Source organism: Calidris pugnax, unplaced genomic scaffold, assembly GCF_001431845.1.
Source record: "Calidris pugnax isolate Ruff unplaced genomic scaffold, ASM143184v1 scaffold172, whole genome shotgun sequence".
Classification (NCBI taxonomy): Eukaryota; Metazoa; Chordata; class Aves; order Charadriiformes; family Scolopacidae; genus Calidris; species Calidris pugnax.
This window is the reverse complement of record NW_015090897.1, coordinates 766,417-792,069: the sequence shown is the minus strand read 5'-3', so window position 1 is coordinate 792,069 and position 25,653 is coordinate 766,417. Positions and strand designations below refer to the sequence as shown.

The 25,653-nt window shown below is 44.4% G+C and overlaps 1 protein-coding gene across 1 annotated transcript in view; it reads right to left on the bottom strand.

The window, feature by feature from the left end:
- GALNT7 (polypeptide N-acetylgalactosaminyltransferase 7) overlaps positions 1–25,653 on the bottom strand; it is an 82,682-nt gene that overhangs the window by 11,888 nt on the left and 45,141 nt on the right. The window contains exons 2-6 of the mRNA XM_014948401.1: positions 20,242–20,702; positions 11,267–11,433; positions 5,440–5,570; positions 2,640–2,719; positions 513–695 (exon numbers count right to left, since the gene is read on the bottom strand). Of these exons, the coding sequence (XP_014803887.1) occupies positions 513–695; positions 2,640–2,719; positions 5,440–5,570; positions 11,267–11,433; positions 20,242–20,702 (1,022 nt within the window). The remainder of the gene's footprint in view (positions 1–512; positions 696–2,639; positions 2,720–5,439; positions 5,571–11,266; positions 11,434–20,241; positions 20,703–25,653) is intronic.

Genomic DNA, 25,653 nt, shown 5'->3' with positions numbered 1-25,653 from the left:
GGGGGCTGTGATTTATGGAAGCAGCCAGTGGGGTTAGACAGGGGAAGGTGTCCCAGGCTAGAAGAAGGGAAGGTGTCCCGGGTTAGAAGAGGGGAAGGTGTCCCAGGCGAGGAGAACATGCGAGCTTGAGCGGCCCAGGCTCCAGCAGAAGAGGAGAAGGGGGTGAGTGTTTTTTAGCCATTACCGATAGGGTTCGGTTTTTGTCTTTCTGCTCTCCTTCTCCCGCTTGGTGAGGGGCACCCTCTTCCAGAGCATGCTCCAGTCCCACGCTCCTCTAGCAAACCCGTCTTCGTCACCACCCCCTTGGGGCACAATCTTAAAAGTGTGTCCCTCTATGACATCTATGAGGGGGACGGTGCATGTGGTTCTGCCGGCCGGGACGGCGAGGGCAAGGACCCCCCGGTGGCACGCGGGGACAACAAAAAAGAATCGGGGAGGGGGGGGAAAAAAACAAACAACAAAAGAGGACAATTATCCGTTAGGATTGACAGAAGGCAAACAGCTGGCTTTACCGATAAGGCTCAGTTTTATGCTTTCGTTTGGACTTTTCCTTGTGGCTTAAGGGAACGCGTTTCCACAGCAAACTCCAGTCCCAGGCCCCTCTGGCAAAGCCATCTTCGTCCCCACCTTGTTGTGGCTCAATGGAATAATCATTCCCATCTATGTAATCTATTAGAGGTACAGTACATGTAGTTCTGAAACATTTACAGAAGGGAAAGAGAGAGCAAAATACAATTTCAGAAGGAGCAATCTGTCTAATCCAAAATCCACGCCGTCAGTCATTAACCTCAGGGAGCAGTCTGTATGGAAAGCCCCTTGTAAACGTATTATTAAAATATGAAGCCCCGTTAGGAGAAAAAAAGAGACAGTCCTTTCTTGATGTTGTTTTAAGAGGTCCTGAAAGCAGAAAAGTTAGGTCTGAAATGACAATATATCAATTCATGTATTAATACCTGTTGCTTTACGTGCACTTCTTGGCATGGCTCTTCTAATAACGCACCGCCCGAGGCGGGTAATGTTAGAAATTTAATATTACATTGAATATGAAATCTAAATCTAACACCTCTAAAAAACTTTAGAGGGCTGGGCTCCCACAATATCATCATTTCCCCTGATTTCTATTCATATCAGATCTCAGCTATCAACAGACTCCCTTATGTAGGGGCTTTTACTAGTGTAAAACATGGATTTTCACTGTTCTGTCCCATTCAGCTGCCCACCTCCAACCCCTGGGGATACAGAACGTCCCTGTGCTCTCCTGGCACCAATCTTCGGTCCATTTTTGCCTGTCTGATTTGCAATACGCTCCCCGTTGTGATCTATCACACACAATATTCACCAAGGAAAAGACATTATCTTGTTATTCGCCCCAAATCTTCCAAAAAGGCTTCCCAGTGACCAAACCTGGAGCATTTCCATCTTTTTAAGTCAAAGCAGCGGAAAAAAAGAGACAGTCCTTTCTTGATGTTGTTTTAAGAGGTCCTGAAAGCAGAAAAGTTAGGTCTGAAATGACAATATATCAATTCATGTATTAATACCTGTTGCTTTACGTGCACTTCTTGGCATGGCTCTTCTAATAACACACCGCCCGAGGTGGGTAATGTTAGAAATTTAATATTACATTGAATATGAAATCTAAATCTAACACCTCTAAAAAACTTTAGAGGGCTGGGCTCCCACAATATCATCATTTCCCCTGATTTCTATTCATATCAGATCTCAGCTATCAACAGACTTGCTTATGTAGGGGCTTTTTGCTAGTGTAAAAGATGGATTTTCACCATTCTGTCCCGTTCAACTGCCCACCTCCAACCCCTGGGGATACAGAACGTCCCTGTGCTCTCCTGGCACCAATCTTCGGTCCATTTTTGCCTGTCTGATTTGCAATACGCTCCCCGTTGTGATCTATCACACACGATATTCACCAAGGAAAAGACATTATCTTGTTATTCGCCCCAAATCTTCCAAAAGGGCTTCCCAGTGACCAAACCTGGAGCATTTCCATCTTTTTAAGTCAAAGCAGCGCTAACACTGTGCTGCTTTTTGGGGCCGTGGCGGCAGGAGGGGAAAATACAGTCTTTAAACTGAGTTAACGCCTTTAAAACACACAGGAAAAAACCCTCTTCAGGAAAGCCCTGGTAGTAGGAGAGGTTAACAAATATTTTTTAGGATTAAGCAATTGTTTTTTATGGGATTAAAGAGTTTAAACAAGCACATGGTTTCCTCAGTGCCCCCCCCAGCTCAGAGCACAGGGCTCCGCAGCCCCTGGTTTTGTCGAGCTGTTTGGTTTAATCAGGCTCCTTATTCAGCTGGAACAGAACATTTTTATAACAGCCCCTCAAATTCTGCAAAAGGCAAGAGTTGTCTTATATTTAATCTACATTAAGCAAAATATTCAGTGCTCCTATTGAAATAAACCATTCAGAGAATTATTCACCCAACTCTTTTCCTTCCTCCCCACACAGCTTTTACACTGGGAGATAATAAAATCGTCACACAGCAAATATTGCTACAGTTTGCTATAGCTATACATTGTCATAGATATAAAACTCACTAACTATATTTTGAAAAGCAAAGATTTTTACTGTGACTTTTCCTTCCTAAGAGGGCAGACACTGGAAATAACAGGAGAAGGTTACCTGTCCTTAGAGATAGGAGCTATAAGTGGCGCATACCAATTAATTCCCACCTCACAATGGGCATCGAGGTAAACCAAAACCTTCAAAAAGAAAAAAAAAAGTCATCAATATTTCTGTATATGAGATCACGATGATTTAATGAAGCTTATTTACACTGAAATGCTTTCATATTATAAAATAAAAAGTGAAGCTTCAATGAGTAAAATTAATCTCTTTTTAAAACAGTATCGATAATACAATACTACGTTTCTCCAGGTCTATTTGAACATAGAACCACCACCACCTTTTCCCCAAAAAAGACTGAAAAAAGGAGAGAGACTTGTGTGTGAAGTGGCTCCCACCTGTCCCAGTTTTGCCTTCTGGGCCCCGATGCTCCTGGCCTGGATTAAGCCTTCCCTCCTCTCGTTCCGAAACACCTTGACGAGGCCATTCCACTGCTTAATGTACTCATCCAGCCGCTCTTTCAAGTGTGCTGTCAAGTGACAAAGAGAAAAAACAAACAAAAGAGAAGTATTTTGGGTGAGGTTTAATAATAAGCAGGGTTTTTTTATTAACACAACCCAACTCTTAACACAACCCAAACCCAACTCTTCTTAAAACCAGCTGCAGCCGTGGAAGAGCATCTTTGCAGCCCTGCTCGAAGCCCTGAATGTGAGGAGATGGAGGCTGGGAGCTCTCAGACTCTGTGGCACATCCGAAGAGACACAGAGGACACGGTTGGCCCCTCCATGGGGGACCTGGGTGGACAATTCCCCCTTCAATAGGTCTCAAAGTGGCTGCCAGGTCTTTGTCTGAATTTCACCCAGGCAGAGAAGTTTCTACCCTCCAGCACATGGTCCTTCCTCATTGAGCGATGTCACACAGGCAGCTGGAGGCACAACTTTGCAGTTAAAGAAGCCCTGAATGTGAGGAGATGGAGGCTGGGAGCTCTCAGACTCTGTGGCACATCCGAAGAGACACAGAGGACATGGTTGGCCGCTCCGTGGGGGACCCGGGTGGACAATTCCCCCTTCAATAGGTCTCAAAGTGGCTGCCAGGTCTTTGTCTGAATTTCACCCAGGCAGAGAAGTTTCTACCCTCCAGCACATGGTCCTTCCTCATTGAGCGATGTCACACAGGCAGCTGGAGGCACAACTTTGCAGTTAAACATTTCTCTTCCCTCTTTTTTTTGCCTCAAAATTTTTTGGGTACCCATCAAACCTGGGAACCCCAGACAGAAACCCACCACGCTCAAATTACTGCCCTCCCTCCCCTACGCCAGTCCCCCCTTGGAGTTGGGGTTGGGTGGTCTCATGCCAATCTTCTAAGGAAATTAATAAAGAGTAATTGGAGGGGAGAAGAGCAGTGAACAAGCTGTGGTGCATCAGGCTGCTGAGCACATTATGGTCCCCACAGTGAACAGGGACCTTCAGCCACAGGGACCTGGTCAGCAAAGGGACCAGTGATCACCTAAGCATTAAGATGGGCTTATATGGGCAAATCGAGATGTGTATTTGCACATGGGTTGACATTTCCCCTGATTTCTATTCATATCAGATCTCAGCTATCAACAGACTCCCTTATGTAGGGGCTTTTACTAGTGTAAAACATGGATTTTCACTGTTCTGTCCCATTCAGCTGCCCACCTCCAACCCCTGGGGATACAGAACGTCCCTGTGCTCTCCTGGCACCAATCTTCGGTCCATTTTTGCCTGTCTGATTTGCAATACGCTCCCCGTTGTGATCTATCACACACAATATTCACCAAGGAAAAGACATTATCTTGTTATTCGCCCCAAATCTTCCAAAAAGGCTTCCCAGTGACCAAACCTGGAGCATTTCCATCTTTTTAAGTCAAAGCAGCGCTAACTCCGTGCTGCTGTTTGGGACCGTGGTGGCAGGAGGGGAAAATACGGTCTTTAAACTGAGTTAACGCCTTTAAAACACACAGGAAAAAACCCTCTTCAGGAAAGCCCTGGTAGTAGGAGAGGTTAACAAATATTTTTTAGGATTAAGCAATTGTTTTTTATGGGATTAAAGAGTTTAAACAAGCACATGGTTTCCTCAGTGCCCCCCCCCAGCTCAGAGCACAGGGCTCTGCAGCCCCTGGTTTTGTCGAGCTGTTTGGTTTAATCAGGCTCCTTATTCAGCTGGAACAGAACAGTTTTATAACAGCCCCTCAAATTCTGCAAAAGGCAAGAGTTGTCTTATATTTAATCTACATTAAGCAAAATATTCAGTGCTCCTATTGAAATAAACCATTCAGAGAATTATTCACCCAACTATTTTCCTTCCTCCCCACACAGCTTTTACACTGGGAGATAATAAAATCGTCACACAGCAAATATTGCTACAGTTTGCTATAGCTATACATTGTCATAGATATAAAACTCACTAACTATATTTTGAAAAGCAAAGATTTTTACTGTGACTTTTCCTTCCTAAGAGGGCAGACACTGGAAATAACAGGAGAAGGTTACCTGTCCTTAGAGATAGGAGCTATAAGTGGCGCATACCAATTAATTCCCACCTCACAATGGGCATCGAGGTAAACCAAAACCTTCAAAAAGAAAAAAAAAAGTCATCAATATTTCTGTATATGAGATCACGATGATTTAATGAAGCTTATTTACACTGAAATGCTTTCATATTATAAAATAAAAAGTGAAGCTTCAATGAGTAAAATTAATCTCTTTTTAAAACAGTATCGATAATACAATACTACGTTTCTCCAGGTCTATTTGAACATAGAACCACCACCACCTTTTCCCCAAAAAAGACTGAAAAAAGGAGAGAGACTTGTGTGTGAAGTGGCTCCCACCTGTCCCAGTTTTGCCTTCTGGGCCCCGATGCTCCTGGCCTGGATTAAGCCTTCCCTCCTCTCGTTCCGAAACACCTTGACGAGGCCATTCCACTGCTTAATGTACTCATCCAGCCGCTCTTTCAAGTGTGCTGTCAAGGGACAAAGAGAAAAAACAACAAAAAAGAGAAGTATTTTGGGTGAGGTTTAATAATAAGCAGGGTTTTTTTATTAACACAACCCAACTCTTAACACAACCCAAACCCAACTCTTCTTAAAACCAGCTGCAGCCATGGAAGAGCATCTTTGCAGCCCAGCTCGAAGCCCTGAATGTGAGGAGATGGAGGCTGGGAGCTCTCAGACTCTGTGGCACATCCGAAGAGACACAGAGGACATGGTTGGCCGCTCCGTGGGGGACCCGGGTGGACAATTCCCCCTTCAATAGGTCTCAAAGTGGCTGCCAGGTCTTTGTCTGAATTTCACCCAGGCAGAGAAGTTTCTACCCTCCAGCACATGGTCCTTCCTCATTGAGCGATGTCACACAGGCAGCTGGAGGCACAACTTTGCAGTTAAACATTTCTCTTCCCTCTTTTTTTTGCCTCACAATTTTTTGGGTACCCATCAAACCTAGGAACCTCAGACAGAAACCCACCACACTCAAATTACTGCCCTCCCTCCCCTACGCCTGTCCCCCCTTGGAGTTGGGGTTGGGTGGTCTCATGCCAATCTTCTAAGGAAATTAATAAAGAGTAATTGGAGGGGAGAAGAGCAGTGAACAAGCTGTGGTGCATCAGGCTGCTGAGCACATTATGGTCCCCACAGTGAACAGGGACCTTCAGCCACAGGGACCTGGTCAGCAAAGGGACCAGTGATCACCTAAGCATTAAGATGGGCTTATATGGGCAAATCGAGATGTGTATTTGCACATGGGTTGACATGTACTTAGTGACATGGTTTAGTGATGGTTGGACTAGATGATCTTAAAGGTCCCTTCCAACCTAAACAATTCTATGATTTTATGGCTCTGACAAACTAATCTGGAAACCCCATTCCTACCCCACAATTTGACAAAAGGAGCAAAGTGTTGGATGCTGTTCTGGCACAGATGATGCTATTGAGGACTCCCAAGGGCAGGTGGGCACTTGCCCTTCCAGGCTACGCTCATTTAGCTACTGCTGGTCATTATCAATCTATTTTTGTAGGGAAAGGCTCAGAAGAATTGTCAACAGCCTCGGTTTTTCTCAGTTGGGAACCAAACTAAGGCATCCGGGTGCTGGTGTGTCCACACTGACCCAACGGGGAGGGACACGTGGTGGGGAAGGAGAAGGACGTCCCTGCTGAGCACCAACAAGCCATCAGGCCACTCCAGCAGCAACACTTTCTGTATCCCAAATGAAAATAATTCAACCCTGGAGCTTGCTGCAACTTAACATTTCAGTCTGGTTCATATTGTTGCCAACAGTATTAAAAAAATAAATAAATCTATTTTAAGCAAAAGCTACATGTAAATAACTGAAAAAAAAGGAACTGTTTTTTGGAAGTCAAGTTTCCAAACTTGAAAATTCAGCAGTTGTCCCAAAGAACAGTCTTCTACTACCTTTTACTACTTCTACTTACACTACCTTTTAATACTCTTGTTATCCCTCCTCTTTACCTTTATAAAGGAATAAGTTTCCTCAACTAAAACTTTTATACATCCCCTTCTCCTTTTCCCCACACATTTACAATTTCTTTTGTAAATCCCTGTGCAGTAGGAAAACCTCAAGGATATATAAATATGAAGTAGAGAAAGAGCAATTTTATCACGTGTGGTATAGAAGAACACGTCATGTCATATACATAGAATATATGATGGGAGAGCTGTGATACACATTTTTTTAGGGTAAATTCATTGGAGTAATGAGGTCATGCTGAAGCGGCACTAAGAGGCTCTTTACACCACACCATTATTTATGCTGCAAATTCCAAATCCGTGCCACAGAAGGACTGTCAGGAATGTTTTGGGGATTTAAGCCCCAAAGTTATTTCCAGCCTGTGAAGCCAAACGTTTCAGTTGTCCAACTTTCAGCCCCGACTGGCTCGTGGGGAGCTGTAAAAAACCCCGTCACACCGACAGCAAAAAGCTTTTCAGCAGCACAAGGCTCAGGGCTTTGCAGTCCATTAGCTGACACCCTGCCAGGGGCAGCAGCAAGTGCCATTTCCCACAGGAAAAATGGGATTTTTCCCTCCTCCCCACACTCCAAAGACTGTGTGACAGTAGTGTATAAAATCACGTATAAAACAGTTAGATATATTGTTTGGCCAGTGCTGAATTTTGTTCACCTAGACCGTGTATTTACTCCATCTGTCAACAGCAATTCTGGTCTTTGTTTAAAAATGTATATTTTTACCCTTCAAAATATTATAACCACCGATCTGGTCCTCCCTTGTTTGGGTTCTTCTCCCTTCTCTCCTCCTCCTTCCCGTCTCAGTGCATGAATAAAGTGTGAATAAAGATTTTTAAAAACACGTCTCCCAAGGACCTGAGGCACTGCAGGGAACAAGGGAAGGGAGGAAAAACCAAGGTTTTTTCCGCCCTCGATTCGTGGATGACAGTTTGGGAACTAGAAAAAAAAGGGTTGTAAGAAGCCCCAGAGCAGCTCCAGGAACGCGGGGCACAGCCAGAGCCCTGCCAGGGATTAACACCTCCCCTGGGGTTATCTGATGGGCTGCCCCATCAGTGGGAAATGCAGACAGCGATAAAGGAGAAAAATTGGTAAATGCCGAAGCCTTTACAGGCTGGTGGGACACCGGGACCCCCCTTGCACTCACTCTCTGCAGGTGCACAGGCTACAGAGGGAGCTGGACCCGCAAGATCCCCACCTCTGTGCTTCAGAGGACTGAAGGACCGTCACTGAGGACCACATACACAACTGCAATTGGAGGGAAACTCAGAAAATCTGGTGCTATGAATTCTCATGGCCCTTCCAGACCAGTTCTATCCTCCCCACAGCCAGTGCTCACAGCAAAATAAACTCTTTCCGTCAAGAAATACCAGAAAAATTGGGGAAAAAACCCAGCGATGCTGGGGTAGAAGCTGCTGCAGCACTTCTGGGACTTGGGCGTGCATGAATAGGGAGTGTCCATTGGCAATATCACAGCTGGCACCATGGAAGGAGCTCAGCATCATCCCCTCATTGGGCTGGCAAGGGCAAACATGGTCAGACAAGAGGTAGCCCACCTCCCCACAGCCCCCCCAGCCAAACCCCCGCTGCAGGAGGGATCCAGGCTGGATGGGAGAGCACTATCAGCAAAAGGGTCTGCTCCCAACTGACTTCATCCAGAGAATTATAATGAAAATAGCATTTCCCAAGCATTGCAGCTGTAATAGGGCTGGTGGGCAGTGAGGAACAGCCACAGGGCACGTGAGGAAACATCTATCAGCCTGGTATCTCCATCCCTCCGCACTGGGCAGACACTCATGAGGGGCTGGAACGGCAGAGACGGGCTCTGAAATCAGGTGAGGAGGAGAAAACCCATCTAGGTGCTGTCAGCACAGCCCATTTTCTAGCCAGAAGGACAAAAGCCACCCCAAAAGGATCTATATGACCATTAAGAGCACTGGTGCTGTGCCATCTCCTCCTCCTGCTCCTCCCGGGGAGGAGGGGTGGAGCAAGAGTCCGCCACCTGGACAGTTCTTCATGTCCATTACTGAAATTAAGCTAATTATGTTTACCGAGTGAACAGCCCAGAGCAGTCTGAAGAATTCTTGCAGGGGAGCAGTTGCAGGAAGGCGTTCGGTGCCGCACCACTCCCTGTTTATTCTCCCTGAGAAACATCACACCTGGCACTTGGCTTTCCCGAATTCCCCAGTTCCAGAAAGTTACTGGGGAAAACAAAGTGTGGGAACCAGAGAGAGGAGGGTCTGCTGGATGCTGGTCCAGGCTAGCCCTATCGGCTAACTGTTGGTTATGAGCAGGGAGCATAAGTGAAGTTCTGCATTTCAGAACAAATTCATTGAAAAAATACTGCCTTTGCTTAACAATCGTCATATATTGGGGAACTGCAGCAGGAGCCATTGTGCCAGACAAACCCATTCCATGAATTACATGCACATAACACACAGCCAGCCACAACTCATGTGAAACCCAGCCACTCACTCCAGCCATTAGTAAGGAAAAAAACCCTGGTAGTTTTTCCAGAGAACATCAGTGTCACAGTTATTTTATGCCGCAAACTCTGTCCTCAAACAGCCCTAAGGAAAGCTGCCATCCCAGCTGAAGAGGAGAAACCCAGCACACACCTGCTGACTGAATTATTAACCTGATATCCCTTAGGAGAAAGAAGATATTTTTGGTTTATAGCGTGTGCGTGTACCCAAGCCAAATTCTCCCAAGCTGGACGAGGATACAGGGGACCATAACACTGTGCTCAGTGTCTTTATTAGACTGAGCCAGATGGAGCCGAGTTTACTGCACAGATAACTTTCCCTCTCCTGCAAAAACAAACAGAAAGCGATACCTACCTACCCACAGGTATGATGTAAAAATTAACGTGTGATTTACACTCAAAAAAGGCAACCCTGGCTGTGATGAGTTCGGGATGAAAGTTTTCAGTGGGTACTCCTGCAGAAAACAACTCCTCCTGCCCGTCTGGAGCGGGGAGAAGCCCAGATCCCTCCCTAAAACTGGGGGTTCCAGAGCAGAGTCGTCTCCTCCCCGAGCTGCTGCCCAGCCCAGCCATGGGACAGCCAGAGACAGGGGTGGAGGGGACGTGTCCTGTGCCACCAGCCAGCCCAAACTCACCAGGGCTACTAAAAGCCATCACCGTGGCCATCTGCAAGAGACTGTTGTCCTGCACACTCCAAGTCCTGCCTTAGTTATTCATCCTACTCTTTTTTTCTCTGACAAAAACTAGAAAATCTTGCAGAACGTGCAGTTTTGGTGCACTGCTTTGAAATTTGTTTTAAAGTTTAAAACTGGACTGATTTCCTCTATATAAATCATCTAGTATCTCTATATCACTTCCAGTTCTCCGTGCTCAGCCTCCATTTGCCCTAACGCTGAAGATACCACCACCAAAGGAAAAAAGTCAGTGTAGGTTTATATTTACCAGAATCACACATAAATATGACTATTTGACATTATGACATCATGACTATAAACCAAAACCATAAATGTATATTTCAGAGGAGAAGAAAAAAATCTCTGGACTTCCAAAAATGCTGATATGCAGGGCTAAAACAAAGCCAGAAATTAAAATGCGCTTATATTCCTTAAAAGCCTCTCTCCACAGTAAGAAACAAGAACCACATCAGCATGATGGTTCAATTAAAAAAAAAAGGATGTTAAAAATTAAAAAGTCAGCGAAAATGAATCAGAATAATTCACTAGCCCTAGACACAGATTTTTTTTTTATAGTTAAAAAAAAAAAAAAAGGAGTCTGGATTCCTATATGGAATAAATAAAGAAATTATTCTTAACAGGCTTAACTTAAAGTCCTTCAATACTCTTAAAACTACTTTATTCACAAGGGCTAAGGAAGGTAGTGGTTATCCCACCTTGTGACTAGACACAGCTCCAGAGCTGACCACAAACCCCCGATGTCTCCCAGCTGAACACACAGAAAGAATCGCCACCTCCACAAATCGCCAGCTCCACAAATCTCCACCTCCCTCAGAAAAGAGCTTTCCCTTCCCTGGAAACTGCAAGGACGGGGAGGAGGCGATTTACTGTTCTTGCAGAGTCAACATGATCCACAGCAGGTAATAAATCAAAAGGAAACTATTCTTAAAACAAATGAAGTTTCCCTTTCTACAAATAGCATGCTAATAATATTCCAAATATACACGTTAATATTCCAAACATACCTTTGTTGCTAAAATCATCGATTAGCACGATTTCTGCCAAGTATTTCCTTGGTGTTCTCTTAATGACGCTGTGGACCGTCCTCATGAGCGTGGACCATCCTTCATTATGGAAGACAATGACAACGCTGGAGGTGAGCAGGTTTTCATCATAATGCCAGTATTTGCACCTGTAAAAAGAGTTGATTTCTTATTAGCTTTTACCTTATGAGTTGCAGAGCTGCTTAACAACATGTCTGCACAAATGCAAACTTTCCTGATGGCTTTCCTTCAGAGTAAAGAGAAACGGGATGTTAAAGGTGACATAGCTTAAGTGCATGGCCCAAGAGTTGCTCCCTTCCAGCAAGTGAGCCCTTTTTCTCCTGAGAGAGGACATCCCTGGTGAACAATGACTGCCACCTCAACAGCTTCATGCTTCCTCCTGGGCAGGTGGATGGCATTGCAGGGACCCAACAAGGGACATCCCCACCTCCACCTCCTCCACCTCCACTTCCACCAGCACCTTCACCACTATGTTGCTTGTGCCACCAGTAGAGAACAGCAGAAAAGCCCCAAACTGTGGCTGCCAAGACAGGGGAGGTCTTCTTCCAAACAGGAGACCCCAGGATTTAGGAGGGGCTGGCCACTGGGCTCACCTACTGCACCACACACCCTAAGACAGTGCTGTTTTTTTTTTTCCTAAGCCTCTTTAAATCAGATCTACCCCACAGAAGGACCGTGTGTGAAGTGTTTCTGTTGGCTTTGCACAGTCCACATGCAGAATCTGCACAATTAGCAAAGTTACATTGTTGTGGCGAGGCAATCAAGAGCCATTAATTTCTGCCCTTTCACAGTAAAATGGATTTAACCATGGTAAGTGAAGTTGCTCGCAGAGGAGCAGCCGCTCGTGGAATGCTCCTGTCAGCTCTTCTGCATAAAACAATCTCCATCTGCAAAAACTGCCAGAAAAGCCTAATTGCTTGTGGGAAAAATGCCATCCCATGGGAGACAAGACATGATCTTTACTGTTTGTACCTGGAAGTTTAGACGTGAACAATAACAAATGGAGCTGGAAAAAACCACCACTGAGAAACAAGCGATATGAGTAATTCAGTCCACACTTCCCAATAATTACATTTATCAACGACGCATTTCATTTGCAATTGTAACATCCATTCCCCCAACCGCACCCCTAAACCAGGGTGTTCACCATCTCCCTAATTGCAACCAGGTATTTCCTTGCCTGGAAGTTCCCCTCACCTTTTCCAACTGCAACAACACGGTTCCTACCACCAAAACCCCCCACACACCACTTTTGATCGCAATGGGCAAAATATTTCCTTTTTTTATCTTTCAGTAAGTCGTGTCTCGACTACAGAGAATGTGACTTTTAAAAGACAACTATCATGTATTAAGAAATTATTCCTGACAAACGGAAACTTTTAAACGTAGAGCTGCACAAAATTCCACAGTTATATTTCTCTCTGTACAATAAAAAGCTTAAAACACCCAGAAACATTCCTGTGTTTGAAAAGAAATTACCTTCATCATCAAAAATCAGCACTGTTTCTGAAACTAAATTATGTTAAACGTGAAAGAACTCATGTAACAGATCTACAGGTATTTAAAGAGCATTTCTTTGGTGAAGGAGGATGTATTTTACTTATTGTCAAGGAACAGCATCAATATATATTTTCAACCTACCAGAAAAAAAGAAGAAATTGGTATAAACATACTATTCATTTTGGTCCCGTTGGCTGGAGAGAGAAAGATTTTTTCCATCTTGTGATTAATAACAGATAAATAACAGAACCGTGTTGTTTTACATGTATATTCACCTGGATTAACTTTGGTGATAGTTATGTTAAAATGCAGGAAAACGGGGCAATACACACAGAAAATCTCCCACTTACCCACTTAGGTAAGTCATATTTGGGACCAAAATGGTGAAGGGTATAAGAATGAAAGACAGTAAGTAACTTAACATAATTTTAAAAAGCCAAACCTATTACAAAAGCCTGAATTGAACAACACATATGCGAGCAATTTATAAGCATTTTTTGATCTGTATTTAATACATTTTTAAAACATAAAACCAGAGGTCTAGACAGGCTTTTTGCTACATATCCAACTTAATCTCCTCAAATCTGTCAGCACGTCTTACTTTTTAAACTTGAAAAATCATGTGTTGCTAAATGTGCCATTTGCAAGCCATAAAAGCACTAGGTTTATACCTCCAGTAAGATCATACTTTTAGGTTTTTTCCAGCAGCTTTATTGCCGTTGTTGGCCAGTCCAGAGGCTGCCTCACCGGGCAGGGAGCTCCCGCATGGTCTGGTCCTGCACCTCGCATGGGGAACCAGGGCTTTGAAACAGGAGAGTTGCAGGTCGATGCCATCAATGTGCATTTTCATCCCCGTGGCAATTTTCCCCAAGAAATTTGAACGTCGCTCGATTATTTGAGCGGCAAAAACGCGGACCCTTCACATCCCGAGGGCTGGAAGAGCCTTTCTCCAGCGGAGCAGCACTGACATCCAGTGGTTGGCAAACCAAACGCCAGGAACCCATCCACATGTTCTCCTCCTATTTGAAGCTGAAATTTACAGCACTAGTTTCCCATTAATTTTTAGGCATCAGAAAGGGAAAAAGCCTGATATTCCAGACTCAGTTTTGCAAGATTGGGTCCCATAGATGTGGGTGTCCATGCCAAAGCTGTGGAGAGCTGGCCAGGGACACCTCCAGAGTGCCAGAGGAGGGGTGGCAAAGAGGATTTCAACACATTCCAACCTTTGACTTCATCCCCTGGGTACTCTGGCCAGCCGGCAAAGAAACTCACCCCAAACCATTACTTTGAATTCTTACTGGTAGAACTGGGAGGCCAGCAGGCTGCAGAAGGGATGCAGGGAGGAGAGAGGAGCATCCTCGAGTGAGTCCAGCCTCTGGACCCTTCCCACCACTCGTCCCAGCCTTTGTGAAGAGCAGCTCCCTTTGCTGCCCCTTCCTCAGGTAGCCCTGGGGTGAAAGCAAGGGCCTTCAGAGCAGCTCCTGAAGAAAAACTGCCTCTTCTCAAATCACACCAGTATCACTGCAGAAAAACACGGGCTGACTCATCACTGGAGTGAGAGGAAAGTGTTCAGGACGGACAGTGGTGACCTCATGGAGAACTGGAGTGAGTAATGCTGCTTCTATTAGCCAACATGCTGGAGATGTTGGTCCTACACCCTTCTCCACCCTGGGGAGGGAATGGAGCTGTCAGAGACCCCTCCACACCATCGTCCCTGTCCCTCTGTCACAAAGCTGTGCACCCCCACAGCAGGAGAGGGGCCCTTCTATGGGGAAACCCTGGAATCATTAAATCATTTTGGTTGGAAAGGACGTTTAAGACCATTGAGTGCAACCATCAACCCAACACTTCCACATCCACCACTGACCCATGTCCCTCAGCACCACGTCTCCCGGCTTTTAAACACCTCCAAGGATGGGGACTCCACCACTGCCCTGGGCAGCCTCTTCCAAGGCTTGACAGCCCTTTGGGGGAAGAAATTTTTCCCAGTCTCCATCCTAAACCTCCCCTGGTACAACTTGAGGCCGTTTCCTCTTGTCCCATTGCCTGTTCCTTGGGAGAAGAGACCAACCCCTCCTGACTGACCCCACTGGCTACAACCTCTTAGATTTATCAAACGTTGACAAATTTTACCTCGTGTAGTAAAGCAAAGGCTAGAAGGAAGCTTGGGGCAGTGGGCTCAGCCCCACAGAGATACTTATTTCCCCCACACCTTGCTCATCAGATACTTAACCCTGAAGCTCCTGCCCATGCTCGGTTGGAACAAATTGTACCACCCAAGTTTACTTACATGCTCTACAACAGTAATTTCATTTTTTAGTTTTGCATTCAGATTACAATTCCTTTGACAGAATCCTTCCTTCATTTGACCCCAAAATTCCTATGGTCTCAGACGGCACCCGCAGGGTTACGCTGCAGGAAACCTCCCAGGCTTTTCTCTGCCCCCTCTCCCAAAGCCGGGGTTTAAGGCAGAATTTAAATATATTCCAGGTGCCTCGCTATATGTTTTTGTGGAGAAAGAGCTCCTGTTCAGAGTTCTCACTGCAGGAAGAAGAAAAAAAAAAAGTAAATCCAACTAATCCAACTGCAGACAACACACCCAGTGCCTCTGTCCTTGTCTTTGTCCTCTTCTAGTTCTCTGTTGAAACTTAAAATTTGAAATGCTGTCAGCCAACACTAAAGAGACACTGGATCCATCTTCACTGTAGTTCTCACTACTGAGACCTGAAACATTAACAGAAAATGCTTGGTTTTGCCTTAAATCCAGTGCCTGGCATTCAAATCTCTCCTGCCCACAAGATGATGCTCAGACAACACGTGGCTAATTGCATTTTAAACACATTTTTTTTCCTCCAGGAGAGCAGCCGGGCAGCTGAGACGCTGCAGTGGAAGCCCTGATTTAGTGTGATCACTAACTCACCTGATCCTCAGCCCCAGCTCTCTGTAACACAGAGATTTACCCACAGGCTATACAATCAGGGGGGCAGCTGAGACGCTGCAGTGGAAGCCCTGATTTAGTGTGATCACTAACTCACCTGATCCTCAGCCCCAGCTCTCTGTAAAGCACAGAGATTTACCCACAGGCCATACAATCAGGTGTTTTGGTAACAGAGCAGCCCCAGGGTACCGTGGGCACTCAGACCAAAGGTTTCCCAAGGTCCCCCATGCAATGAGTCCCTAACTCATTGGCACAGACACCCATGGTAATCACTGAAAGCTTGTTTCCTTCAACAGTACCAAATACACAGTGTGCACAGTGCTATAACTAAGGAACTAGTCACATTCCTGGAGAAAGCAGGCTCCACTCCAGAGCTTTTCTAGTCAATCTCCTTGGCTGCGACAGCAGGGACTGGACAACCAACCACCTACTGTAAGAGAATATATTAAATTCATCTTATTCACCCAGAGTAAAACCACAATCCATTTTTAATGAGCAGCCACGACTCCTCTGCTTTGTTTCCTACCTTGATTAATTGTTTATGACTAAAGATTTCACTATTTTTTAACTCGAGTCCAGCACTAAAAATTTGCTATAGTTTGAAATTTTTAATAGCATTTGGACCAACTGAAGGGTCAACGCTGTGACCGTCAAACCACAACAGGAAGAGTATCTTTCCTAACTAACAGCTTTACTTTACTAACACACAGCTCTGCATCTGGGTATTCTTAAGTGAAGTCAGAAGTCTTTATTTCTGGCATGAATTCCCTCCTCTGCTTGTACTAAAAATAATGATAAAAATTAGAATGAACGCCCTTCAAAACTACGTGTATGATTTTATAAACAAGCCAATTCTTCTTCCTTTTTGATGTGTTTTATAAAACGCCAGGATCTGCAAAAACAGTTGTCCAAAAATACGTTTCTGTACCCAGGGAGCATTATATTCGAGAAAGGAAGAGTTACCTTTTTCAGGTTTTTCAACAAGAGCTTGTTGCCAGTTGTTGTGTTTGAAGTACAGAGGTGACCCATGACAACAGCTGCAATTATTCGAGTACGAGTTTGTAGGGCCCAGAGGGCATGCCCTGCACCAGCAGTGACATCATTAGAAAGGGAAAGTCAAACTGGATAATCCACGGAAGGAAAAAAAAATCCCTTAAAACTCTTTGTTTTGCCAGGCTGAGACTGACAGCTGTGTGGGGGCGGTGCAGCTGAAATCCTGGCTCAGGCTGGTGGGGAGACGGCAGTTAGCTATTGTCATGTAAAAAATAATAATAATAACTAAAAAAAAGTCCTGTAAGAAATTAATTTGTCTCATGTCATAAACATCCACGAAGAGTCACGACGCTGCTTCTCCCAGTCAAACTACTCAGGATGAAACTCCTGCAACAGCTGTCAAAAGACGCTGTCATAAAAGAAAATAAATCTAGATAAATAGAGTCACAAGAGCGAAATCCCCTGGGTCGATAAGAGTAATTTGTAAGCAAGTCTTCCACGGGCTCGTTAACAATGGCACAAAGCACACCCAGCACCGATCCTTCCTTAGAGCCAACACACAGTTAATTGCCCCAGCATGAAACCTCATCAACAGCAGGAGCATCCCTGCTGCAGGGCTCTGCAGCAACAGGCTGCAGTCCCCAGGACAGGCAGGGAATTTCACACAGCATCACTCAGAACACACTTTTGGAGAACGATTCCTGACTTAAATTTCTGTACCCAGGGTGCAATAAGGGCAAACCCATCATCCTGGGTCACAAAATACCTTCCAACTCCAAATACCTTCTCCCCCCAGCAAACCAGCTACTAACAACAGCCACTGGGAATAAAAAGCAGAAGGCTTTTTTTTGTCCTGCAAGGATCCATTTAGGATAATGACCTAAAAACCAAAATGCAGTTTGACTCTTCCTCACGAGGAGGAGGACAACGCACAATGTCAACATTCAACACTGGGATTTGTACTCATATTTCTTTTTAACAACCCTGAGGTTATTACACAGCACTTTCTGCTCAGACAGTCCCGCAGCAGAACTCCTGTCCTCCACGAGAACATAGGGAAGAACATTCTTCACTGGTCTGAGTTGACAGTTCACCCCAGACCTCATGCAATTGGGCTTCTGCGAGAGATGATCACTTCACTTGGTCTCTATTTTAAACTCGTCGAATGGGAGGGACTGATTTTGCAGAAACAGGTCCCTTCAGTCAGACTTTTACCCACAGCCAGGGCCCCTTTGGCCATCACGGTGCCCATTTTGCCATGTCTGTCTTCAGCTACATGGTGGAAACCAATAAAACAGATGGGAAGAAGCAAAACAGCCCAAAAAACTCATTCAGCATCCTCACACCTTCAGCCACGGGGCTGGGGGGACACGGACACACATTTCTTCATTTTTTTTCCAGATGGAAAGCGGGAGAAAATTGCTCAGAAATTTGGTGAACCCAGCTATGGGGAAAAAAAAAAAAAAAAAAAAAAGCAGCAGAGCTTCAGTGCCTGGATGAGAAAATGGTGCAGAGCAGCGTGTTCTAAATTCATTAGTACCTGGTGACGCTTTTGGAATTGATTAACTTTCTCCAGGAAGGACTGAAGTTCTAATGCTTCAAGAGAGGTGTCCGAGCAACACCTCCCCTTCCACAGGGGAACTACAAAGAACTGAGTTTATCTTACTGAAAAGACAAACTAAAGGTAAAAGGCTTTCAGGTAGCACGGAGCTTCTTCAAAGACACCGAATCGGAAGCGGAGAGTGTTCACCATTAATCATCAAAAAGGGTTGGGAAACAGATGCTGTGAGCAGCAGACATTCTTTAAACGAGCAGAGTGGTGACCGAACAAGGGAAACAGAAATGAGCCCTAACTGAGGCCAACTGAATGGAAATAATAAAATGTAAAAAAATAGGTTTGAGAAATAGCTTACTGAAGTATAAAAGCTGCTGTGGAAATATCTTCTGCAAGCACCACAAGCAGGATGCCTGCCAGAAAGTCTGCTGGGCTGAGAGAGGATCAAAATGAGAAGAGATCACTTGAGAAGCAGGAAAGCTAAATGAAGTATTTCTGCTGAACTCTGAGCAGTGACCAACCCCAGAGGCCCAGGGAGAAGAACTAAACCAGGGCAAAGCAGGCAGTGATTCTTCCCTCCATGTACTCCTCTCTTCATCAGCTAAAGCTCAGGGACTTTGTAATTCAGAGGTAACAGATATCTGCATGGTATTTTTCTGCCATGAATATCCTAATTGCTTTTTGCTTCCTTTCCCCCCCCCCTTTTTTTTTTAATTTTTCTAATAAACTCAGTGCTTCCAAAAAATGCAACATAAATCGACAAACTATTTCTGACACCAGCCTTGTTATCAAGCAAACAGGAGGAGGAAAACACGACACCAATTTTTATAAAAGGCCCCGGGGAGCTGAAGAATTGCAGACCGCTAAGTCTGGCTTCTGCATTGAAAAGATGCTAGAAATAAATAAAAAAATTAGTATGCCATAGACACAGGTTTTGTGGAAGACAGCCAGGCCACAGAAAGATATGATCGTCTTTTGAAGAAGTCAAAAACTATGTGGACACGGGTCAGTTATTAACAGAGTAACTGAATTTCCAAAGCTCTTGGTGAGGTTGTTGGCGTTCTTTACAAGCAAAGATCTTTGTCAAAGTATGGCAGGGTACGATGGAAGGTCCCTTCGATTAATAATTGCTAAAGGGGAAAAACTGTCTCTTCATTCCAGTTTTTTAAGGGAATTTGTGACTATAGCAGCGTGAGTATCTGTGCTGGGATCTGAGCTGCCCACCCTCTCCTCCAGGTCACTGCTGAGCGATAAATCCAGTTCTTGGTAGTTGCAGTTAAAATGAATATTTTAATTCAGGCAGAAAGCTCGCTGCAAGAGCAAATGAAGTTCTACCAAACCAACAAAAACAGTCCAATCGAACGACTGGACTTGAATGTCTACTATTCCCTCAGCTCCAGATCCCAAACACAACTAGGGCAGATCTGTACTTCTGTTAATGCAGGTAATTAAGCAGAGCTCTTTAAAGGCAACAATATCTCTTTTGGTTTGTTCTCTCTTTTTTTTTTTTTAATTTTTAAAAGCATTGGAGAGAAACCAAAACTGAAAAATCTAACAGTAGTATAGGAATGTCTGCAAGACACACTAAAGAAAAAACATTCTTTCCCAAACACAAGTCTCAAGAAGTTATGAATTAAGAAAAGATATGACCATGAAGACTGTGGCTGGACCTGGAACACGCAAGTACATGCAATTAGACACTAATTAGAGATAAATCAATACAGATTAAATGTTCATGAAAGGAACAACTGGAACAGCATTAAGAATAATATATTGAAACATTTGCTATAGTAGAGCACTCTTGCCTGTCAGGACGAGAAGCCTTAAGTATTTGACCTAATTAATAAGATTACTTTAAGCATTGATTATATATATCCATCGATATACGGAAAGAAAACAATTAAATCCTGTAAAAACAGAACTAAAAGGAGAAAAAAAAAGTTTGCTTACTCTTCTTGACGCAAGTCGTTAACGCTCCGGTCCAGTGAGATCATGTCACTGGCCACCATGTTAAACCCAAACTCTTTAATGCTGGCTTGAATGGATTCCTTGTAATCTGGTCCCAAAACAAATGGCTTCGCTTCCTCTCCAGGGCCACCAACAACTCCGGGAGGCTCAGGCTCTTTGGGTTCAAAGTTACCAAGGACTCCAGGTCGTAGAACAGGATCTCGGTACACAAATGTCTGAGGCTTGAACGTGAGATACTGTCTCTGGATGATGTTTTGCTGTTTGTTCTCACCGCCACCATGAGGATGGTTGAGTTCATTTTTGGCCTTGTTTTTCCTCCGAATGGATTCCAAGTCCACTTCCACACCTTCCACATGAGGCCAAGGTACCACAGGCTTGAACTTCTCATTTCCTAGTCCATGGTCTCCTTTGTTTGGCATGAGTCTGTTGGCTTCATTGTCATCCTAGATATACACACAGAGACAACAGGAAATCACATAAATTCACTTCATTGTCATCCTAGATATACACACAGAGAAACAGCAGGAAATCGCATAAATTCATGACCCTATATTCATTTAAATCTAGTACCTTAAAATATATGTTAAGCAAGAAGGGAGAAGTCCCTGATAAGCGGTGACCCATGAACACTGCCCAGAACAGCCACTGCTGTTCCCAGTGCTACCGTCCAGGAGGACAGCAGGGAAAGGCTGCTGAAAGTCCAGATTTCCTGCTAAAATCCTCTCTTTGTAAACAGGGCAGAGGTTGGATCAGCCCGAAATCTGAGAGAACAAGGCACACGTTTTGACAGCCTCTCGCCGTCTATTCAAAAGTACAAAATCAAAGACAAAACTGAGGTCAGTAGGACGCTGCCTGTTCAGACCTGCCAGAGGCAGGAGAGCTGCACAGTTAGAGCAGGACCCATCCACTCGCACCCTGAAAGCCTCCAGTTTCTGTGGACAACCCACCCAGTTGCTCAACCAGTCCCACAGCAACGGTATTGTATTTCACACTTCTGTAGAAGCTTCTCATGTTGCCTCTTGTCCCTTCAGTGTGCACCCCTCGGAAGATTTTATTTCCATTGTCTCTGTCACTGCACTTTTGAGGGCGAGATGATGCAATTATGCTCCCCATTAGACCTTCTCCAGCCACACCAAGCTGAGCTCCTCTCCCCTGTCCACGATTGTCCTCCTGTAGCCCTGCCACAACTTCAGCAGGTCTTTGCCAGGTCCTCTCCACTTTTTAACACCTCTCCTGTGCAGGGCAGCACTGGAGGAGACCCAGCCACAGTGCTCCAGAGGCAGGAGGATTGTTTGGGAAACAATCTCCATCCCTTGGCTCAGTGGTGAAGCTCTCTTGGTGTCACCCATCACGTGGTGCACCTGTGCTGTGGCAAGGACACAATGCTGACTCATCTCCCATCTTCAACTAAACCACACAACACTTACTGCTGCATTACAGTATTTTCCTCGCATTCTGCATAATAAAACTTCAGAAATTAAGAGAATAACGGTATAACATACGTCGAGGTTAACACAGCAACCGCAGGAGTCAGATTGACACCAATTCAAAATAATCGAGTTCATTCAAGACAGTTCCCGACCTCTCTGCTTGTTCTAGTTGAAACAGGGAAGAGGCATAAAATGCAGAAGTGCTACATTATTCTGTTCTTCCATGGCTGTTTTTTGAGGAACTGAAAAGCCAGTGTGAGAGAGGGGAGGGTAAGGGCGCGTGAAAAAGCAGCATTTTGCCAGGAGGCTGCCATGGATCTAAAGCAAGCCCCGAGAGGCCTTTTGAAGTGAGCATCATCTCACACCTGCCCTGGAAATGAAAAGGAAGCCTTTGGAACTTGACTGCTGAGCACTCAGCTCCTTACAGCTCGTAAGCCCTGGAAATGAAAAGGAAGCCTTTGGAACTTGACTGCTGAGCCCTCAGCTCCTAACAGCTCGTAGCCAGTTCCTACAGAAGCCAAGGAAATGGTGGAGATCACCAGGAAGGATGCTTAAAGAGCACATCATTTTGACCACATAGAGTTTTGATGCACTCACACCCTCAGAAGTACTGAGTTATGGTCTCTGCAGGACGTTTTGGAGTTCCAGAAGGTATGGAGTAGGGCAGCCAGAACGAAGGAGATGGACCTTAAGACCAGAAAGGCTTAAGGTTTTCTATGTGAAAGACTCCAGTTTGGAGAGGTGATAGCTGAGGGCTACACAACCAAAGCTTAGAACATTATGAAGGTGATGGATACAATGAGTGGAAAACCACGGTTCACCCTGAGTGCAGAACTGGAGGCGCTTGATAAAACTGACGGGAAGTGAACTAAAAAAATGTTCTTTACTCAGTGACCTCCTGCCACACAGGAGGCCATGGGGAGAGATGGTACCAAGGGTTGAAGGCACTGTGGTGGATGACAGGTCCATAAGTGGACTGTAAAAGGACCGAGCAGAGAAAAAGAGTTTTACCTTTGAAAAACTCTACAGTTGTAGATGCTGGAGGAGTCCGGAGGGGAGCACAGAGGCTCTTGGACACCCCCCCTGTGTCTCCAGGCTGAATTCAGCCATAGGTCCACATGGGACATCCATGGTCTGTATGAAATGAAACATCCTTCCCCTCTACCATCTATAAACCAGCCCCTTCGTCAGCCCTCTGACTGAAGCACAGCACTTCTCAAAGTAATTTGTTTATTTATTTTGCCATTGTCAGAACTCTGACTTGTGTTACATTTAGCCTCCTTATAATGCAAATTGTGCATAGCAGTTATAATGCGTTTATTATGCTGTTCCTTTCCAGTCCCTAAATATATTCCATTTTTTGCAGGCCTGGGAAAATATTGCATAAAACAGGAAAATTACACACAAACACAGAGACACACATGCTCCAGCACTTCTTTCCTCCAATTTCCCTGTGCCTGGGACAAATCTGGGTGCCCTGGGCTGAGCCCTGCGGCACCACACGGCTGCTCCCTCCTCCCTCCCCACCCCTATGAAGGACATTAACCCCATCTCAGCATTTAAAATAAGAAAACAAAACAACAACCACCAACAAACCCAGAAAAAAAAGGAACTCTCAGTGTTTAAGCGCGTGGTGCGCTCCACAGCTCCTGGAGGTTACTCGTTTCTCCAGAGAGAACAGAGACAAAGGTTTTCCAAATGCTGTCTGGAAAAAAAAAAGGTCAAAACACAATCACAGAACTATTTTGGTCATTGTGTCAGTCACAGGGCCTTTGTTAGGAGCTTCTACAGCGTCTTCTGTTTTATGAATTATGACTTCCCCTGTTTTTTAAAAAAATGATTTAATGACATACACAAAAAATTGAAATAACTTTTAATCAGTGTGTCTCACTGATTGGAGGTTTGCCTCAACTAAAAATGTAGCATCAAACTTCTAAAAGATTAATACGGCAATGACAGTCAAACTGGGAGGCATATTAAAAAAAAAAAAAAAAAAGAAAAATCACAGCAACCCTTCTTAAGCGGAAAAACAAGATAGCCTTAAAATAATTTGAAAAACTTTGGAAGCGACCGAATCAATGAGGCCAAGGTGAGGGAGGTCTGGGAGGAAGGAGCAGGACATACATCTGAGCACCACACTTCGTGGTTTTCCAAAAATGAGGGAGGAGAAGCAAAATTCTGTGAACTCTCTCCCATCTGGAAACAAACAACAACCAAATCTCATTATATCTGTACAAAGCAGGCGTGGTGAGCTGCTTACATACAGTAATATAGAAAAATGTTTATTCCACAGATTGGTTTTTTCCATAGGGCCGGAGCTAGGATTCCCTGCCAGCTTCTCCAGCCCCAGCCCAGAGCTTCTTCAGTTCTGAAATGTTCTTCTCACTCCTCAGGGGATGATGTGTGAGTCACTGCAAGGGGCGTTTCGGAAACAGTGAGATGATATCAATACAGTCCACCCCTGACTTGTAGATATATATTAAAAGAAGAGGTATTTGGTGCCTTTTTTTTTTTTGCAAATTTCCTCCTTTTTTTTGCAAAAGAGAGAAATGCAATGAAAAGTATAAGGAACATAAGTGTATCCTTTTGGAAACCTGTTTCTAAATTATACAAAATAGAAGAAAAACGTGGGAGAGACTGGTCAGCTGGCAATAAAACCCAAAATGTCAAAGTTGCGTAATCTGCTTTTCTCCAGTCAACCGGCTCAAGCCTGGCAACTCCCTGAAACTCCCTATGAAATAATGTCTGAAGCACAAACTGGTGCTAAAAAAGCAGATTTGCTCCATTTCTAAAATGGAAGATTATTATACCGAGAAAAGTTTGCTCATTCAAAGCAATGTCTATAAAAGCAAATTGCTCATCTAGACAAAAAAAACCAACACTGATGTACAAACAATGAAAAGGGGAATAATTAAGCAGAATCCAGCAGTATTCTCATTACCAAAGACACAAAAGGAAATTAAAAAAACCACCTTACATACACACGTTCATGCCCAGCTGATTGAAGACAGATACCAAGCGCTGCAATATTCTGGTGTTCCTCATGAAAACCGATAAAAACTGATAAAATTAATATTTTAGTAACCCAGGAGGCCAATCCCTATGTAACTTTATTTTTTCCAATGCAGCTTTTACCTTCCTTAGCTCCTGGCTGCACCTCCACCACCGCTCTCACCACTAAAGGCAAATGCAATATGTATTCTTCTACCATAAGGAAGGGTTCAAGGACTTTCAACTGGGGATGAATCAACAGCGCCCAGAGCTCCCCCGATGCCAGTTCCTCTTTTACGCAGAAAAGGAGCATTTTTGAATAAAGTTGCTGTCACAGACACCCTGACAGAGACCCCACTGCTCTCAGTTTAAGTTTTTAAAAGATTTTTGCTTTGTTTTATCTTGACCTAATGCAGCCCCACTCCTTGTTTATGGGGGGAAAAAAAAGGCCACTCCAGAGAAATGATAGAGCCTGGCATTTTCAGTGATTTGAGTAAACAGGACGTGGTTGGTTTAATTTATGCAGTTTGCTTGTTTAAAAAAAAGGACTGCAAGCTGGATTCACAGATTTCCTTATTGACTAGACTCATGCTGGGAAGACACTAAAATAATGCCTGTTCTCAGCAGGCTCCTAGTGTGGTTCTGTGCTACCAGCTAATAAGAGAGAGGAAAAAATCCCCAACAATAGTACATTTTGGGTTACTTTGAATCATTTTATGTGAGTCTTACTTGCCAGGTTATAGTTCAGGGCAGAGATGGAAGAAAAATAAAGTGCCACACCGAATTACATAGCCCTGCAACTATTTTTGTGCCTCATGATAGAAAAAGACTCCAGAATGCTCTTATGACCAAAAAACTGGGAGACTTTTCAGTATATGGGATCAAACACAGACAAAAGGGGAAATCAACGTATCCAACAGGGAGGTTGAGGATGGATATTGGGAAAAATTTCTTCCCTGAAAGGGCTGTCAAG